The 5000-nt window shown below is 33.9% G+C and overlaps 1 protein-coding gene across 2 annotated transcripts in view; it reads right to left on the bottom strand.

Annotated features, from left to right (window-relative positions):
* scube3 (signal peptide, CUB domain, EGF-like 3) overlaps positions 1-5000 on the bottom strand; it is a 164174-nt gene that overhangs the window by 63961 nt on the left and 95213 nt on the right. For both annotated transcript variants that reach the window (XM_037541305.1, XM_017717911.2), the window contains exon 5: positions 1-49. This exon is cut by the window's left edge and continues 95 nt beyond it. In XM_037541305.1, coding sequence (XP_037397202.1) covers positions 1-49 — 49 coding nt within the window. The remainder of the gene's footprint in view (positions 50-5000) is intronic.

Consider the following 5000-nt stretch of genomic DNA (forward strand, 5'->3'; position numbering starts at 1 on the left):
TGGTTCTTATCCATACAGCTCTGGCCTTCTCTAGTGCCGTTGATGCGCACTGCAGGGGACAGGCAGAGAGAGGTTACTTTATTAAGAGAGAGAGGGTTACATTATCAGCTGCTTAACCACTTACAGATGGTAAAGTTTGAAGACCCAGTTTTGTGTGCTAGTTCTGTTTATTTGCTGAGTTGAACATATTGGAAAATACTGGAACAAACCTATGTACACTTAAAAACACACAATAATACAACAACTATTCAAAAAAAAATAGAATGTGCAAAATTTATTTATTTATTTTCATATTTAATATTTTATTTTTTTCCAATATGCTTAACTCAGCAAATAAACAGAAATGTAGAAACATTAAAATGAGCAGAAGTGTATTTTCTGTAGATTTTCATTTAGAGAATCAACAAAACATATAATTTGACCATAATAATATATATATATATATATATATATATATATATATATATATATATATATATATATATATATATATATATATGGAACATTTTATTAAATTAGCTCAAAGTGGTGCCACAGTGTGGAAAAAACAATTAAAATACTATGAAGCATTCAGAGCTTCTTTATTTTTTCCAGGACTATGACATGATATCAGTTTCAACTAAATCGCTTAACTGAGATAGTAATAAGCTAAAAGTATAAAAACACTTAACATTTTTTTTTTTATTGGTAGGTGTCTATCCCCAGGGTTGGGATGTAAAGGAATACAAATATTAGGAATATGTATTTAAAATCCAAAGTATCTGTATTTGGTCCAAGTTACATTTTGAAACAGTGGTAGTCAGAATGCAGTTACATTTTGTACTTTAAGAGAATAAGTGTATAATACTTAAACACTAAATAAAAAAACATAGTCTTTAAAAGAAATGCAGCCAATGCTTGTTAATGAACTTTTTAGAACCAGTGAACAACATGGAGCAAACATGCTTATTAGATCAATTCTAAAGAGGACCTCAATTAATGGCCTCTTTAAAAACACAGAAGTTCCTGCTAAAGCCTGAGTAGACTGATAAATCAATGTGATGATCAGTTATTAATCTCAGTGGTACTGAGCTCTGCTAAAGCCTGAGTAGACTGATAAATCAATGTGATGATGTTATTAATCTCAGTGTTACTGAGCTCTGCTAAAGCCTGAGTAGACTGATAAATCAATGTGATGATGTTATTAATCTCAGTGTTACTGAGCTCTGCTAAAGCCTGAGTAGACTGATAAATCAATGTGATGATCAGTTTTTAATCTCAGTGTTACTGAGCTCTGCTAAAGCCTGAGTAGACTGATAAATCAGTGTGATGATCAGTTATTAATCTCAGTGTTACTGAGCTCTGCTAAAGCCTGAGTAGACTGATAAATCAATGTGATGATCAGTTATTAATCTAAGTGTTACTGAGCTCTGCTAAAGCCTGAGTAGACTGATAAATCAATGTGATGATCAGTTATTAATCTCAGTGTTACTGAGCTCTGCTAAAGCCTGAGTAGACTGATAAATCAATGTGATGATCAGTTATTAATCTCAGCGTTACTGAGCTCTGCTAAAGCCTGAGTAGACTGATAAATCACTGTGATCAGTTATTAATCTCAGTGTTACTGAGCTCTGCAGAGAGAGGTTACTTTATTAAGAGAGAGAGGGTTACATTATCAGCTGCTTAACCACTTACAGATGGTAAAGTTTGAAGACCCAGTTTTGTGTGCTAGTTCTGTTTATTTGCTGAGTTGAACATATTGGAAAATACTGGAACAAACCTATGTACACTTAAAAACACACAATAATACAACAACTATTCAAAAAAAAATAGAATGTGCAAAATTTATTTATTTATTTTCATATTTAATATTTTATTTTTTTCCAATATGCTTAACTCAGCAAATAAACAGAAATGTAGAAACATTAAAATGAGCAGAAGTGTATTTTCTGTAGATTTTCATTTAGAGAATCAACAAAACATATAATTTGACCATAATAATATATATATATATATATATATATATATATATATATATATATATATGGAACATTTTATTAAATTAGCTCAAAGTGGTGCCACAGTGTGGAAAAAACAATTAAAATACTATGAAGCATTCAGAGCTTCTTTATTTTTTCCAGGACTATGACATGATATCAGTTTCAACTAAATCGCTTAACTGAGATAGTAATAAGCTAAAAGTATAAAAACACTTAACATTTTTTTTTTTATTGGTAGGTGTCTATCCCCAGGGTTGGGATGTAAAGGAATACAAATATTAGGAATATGTATTTAAAATCCAAAGTATCTGTATTTGGTCCAAGTTACATTTTGAAACAGTGGTAGTCAGAATGCAGTTACATTTTGTACTTTAAGAGAATAAGTGTATAATACTTAAACACTAAATAAAAAAACATAGTCTTTAAAAGAAATGCAGCCAATGCTTGTTAATGAACTTTTTAGAACCAGTGAACAACATGGAGCAAACATGCTTATTAGATCAATTCTAAAGAGGACCTCAATTAATGGCCTCTTTAAAAACACAGAAGTTCCTGCTAAAGCCTGAGTAGACTGATAAATCAATGTGATGATCAGTTATTAATCTCAGTGGTACTGAGCTCTGCTAAAGCCTGAGTAGACTGATAAATCAATGTGATGATGTTATTAATCTCAGTGTTACTGAGCTCTGCTAAAGCCTGAGTAGACTGATAAATCAATGTGATGATGTTATTAATCTCAGTGTTACTGAGCTCTGCTAAAGCCTGAGTAGACTGATAAATCAATGTGATGATCAGTTTTTAATCTCAGTGTTACTGAGCTCTGCTAAAGCCTGAGTAGACTGATAAATCAGTGTGATGATCAGTTATTAATCTCAGTGTTACTGAGCTCTGCTAAAGCCTGAGTAGACTGATAAATCAATGTGATGATCAGTTATTAATCTAAGTGTTACTGAGCTCTGCTAAAGCCTGAGTAGACTGATAAATCAATGTGATGATCAGTTATTAATCTCAGTGTTACTGAGCTCTGCTAAAGCCTGAGTAGACTGATAAATCAATGTGATGATCAGTTATTAATCTCAGCGTTACTGAGCTCTGCTAAAGCCTGAGTAGACTGATAAATCACTGTGATCAGTTATTAATCTCAGTGTTACTGAGCTCTGCTAAAGTCTGAGTAGACTGATAAATCAATGTGATGATCAGTTATTAATCTCAGTGGTACTGAGCTCTGCTAAAGCCTGAGTAGACTGATAAATCAATGTGATGATCAGTTATTAATCTCAGTGTTACTGAGCTCTGCTAAAGCCTGAGTAGACTGATAAATCAATGTGATGATCAGTTATTAATCTCAGTGTTACTGAGCTCTGCTAAAGCCTGAGTAGACTGATAAATCAATGTGATGATCAGTTATTAATCTCAGTGTTACTGAGCTCTGCTAAAGCCTGAGTAGACTGATAAATCAATGTGATGATCAGTTATTAATCTCAGCGTTACTGAGCTCTGCTAAAGCCTGAGTAGACTGATAAATCACTGTGATCAGTTATTAATCTCAGTGTTACTGAGCTCTGCTAAAGTCTGAGTAGACTGATAAATCAATGTGATGATCAGTTATTAATCTCAGTGTTACTGAGCTCTGCTAAAGCCTGAGTAGACTGATAAATCAGTGCGATGATCAGTTATTAATCTCAGTGTTACTGAGCTCTGCTAAAGCCTGAGTAGACTGATAAATCAATGTGATTAGTTATTAATCTCAGTGTTACTAAGCTCTGCTAAAGCCTGAGTAGACTGATAAATCAATGTGATGATCAGTTATTCATCTAAGTGTTACTGAGCTCTGCTAAAGCCTGAGTAGACTGATAAATCAATGTGATCAGTTATTAATCTCAGTGTTACTGAGCTCTGCTAAAGCCTGAGTAGACTGATAAATCAATGTGATGATCAGTTATTAATCTCAGTGGTACTGAGCTCTGCTAAAGCCTGAGTAGACTGATAAATCAATGTGGTGATCAGTTATTAATCTCAGTGGTACTGAGCTCTGCTACAGCCTGAGTAGACTGATAAATCAATGTGATGATCAGTTATTAATCTCAGTGGTACTGAGCTCTGCTAAAGCCTTAGTAGACTGATAAATCAATGTGGTGATCAGTTATTAATCTCAGAGTTACTGAGCTCTGCTACAGCCTGAGTAGACTGATAAATCAATGTGATTATTTATTAATCTCAGTGTTACTGAGCTCTGCTAAAGCCTGAGTAGACTGATAAATCAATGTGATGATCAGTTATTAATCTCAGTGGTACTGAGCTCTGCTAAAGCCTGAGTAGACTGATAAATCAATGTGGTGATCAGTTATTAATCTCAGTGGTACTGAGCTCTGCTACAGCCTGAGTAGACTGATAAATCAATGTGATGATCAGTTATTAATCTCAGTGTTACTGAGCTCTGCTAAAGCCTGAGTAGACTGATAAATCAATGTGATGATCAGTTATTAATCTCAGTGTTACTGAGCTCTGCTAAAGCCTGATTAGACTGATAAATCAATGTGATGATCAGTTATTAATCTCAGTGTTACTGAGCTCTGCTAAAGCCTGAGTAGACTGATAAATCAGTGCGATGATCAGTTATTAATCTCAGTGTTACTGAGCTCTGCTAAAGCCTGAGTAGACTGATAAATCAATGTGATTAGTTATTAATCTCAGTGTTACTAAGCTCTGCTAAAGCCTGAGTAGACTGATAAATCAATGTGATGATCAGTTATTCATCTAAGTGTTACTGAGCTCTGCTAAAGCCTGAGTAGACTGATAAATCAATGTGATCAGTTATTAATCTCAGTGTTACTGAGCTCTGCTAAAGCCTGAGTAGACTGATAAATCAATGTGATGATCAGTTATTAATCTCAGTGGTACTGAGCTCTGCTAAAGCCTGAGTAGACTGATAAATCAATGTGGTGATCAGTTATTAATCTCAGTGGTACTGAGCTCTGCTACAGCCTGAGTAGACTGATAAATCAATGTGATGATCAGTTA

This window comes from Pygocentrus nattereri, chromosome 9 (genome assembly GCF_015220715.1).
Source record: "Pygocentrus nattereri isolate fPygNat1 chromosome 9, fPygNat1.pri, whole genome shotgun sequence".
NCBI lineage: Eukaryota > Metazoa > Chordata > Actinopteri > Characiformes > Serrasalmidae > Pygocentrus > Pygocentrus nattereri.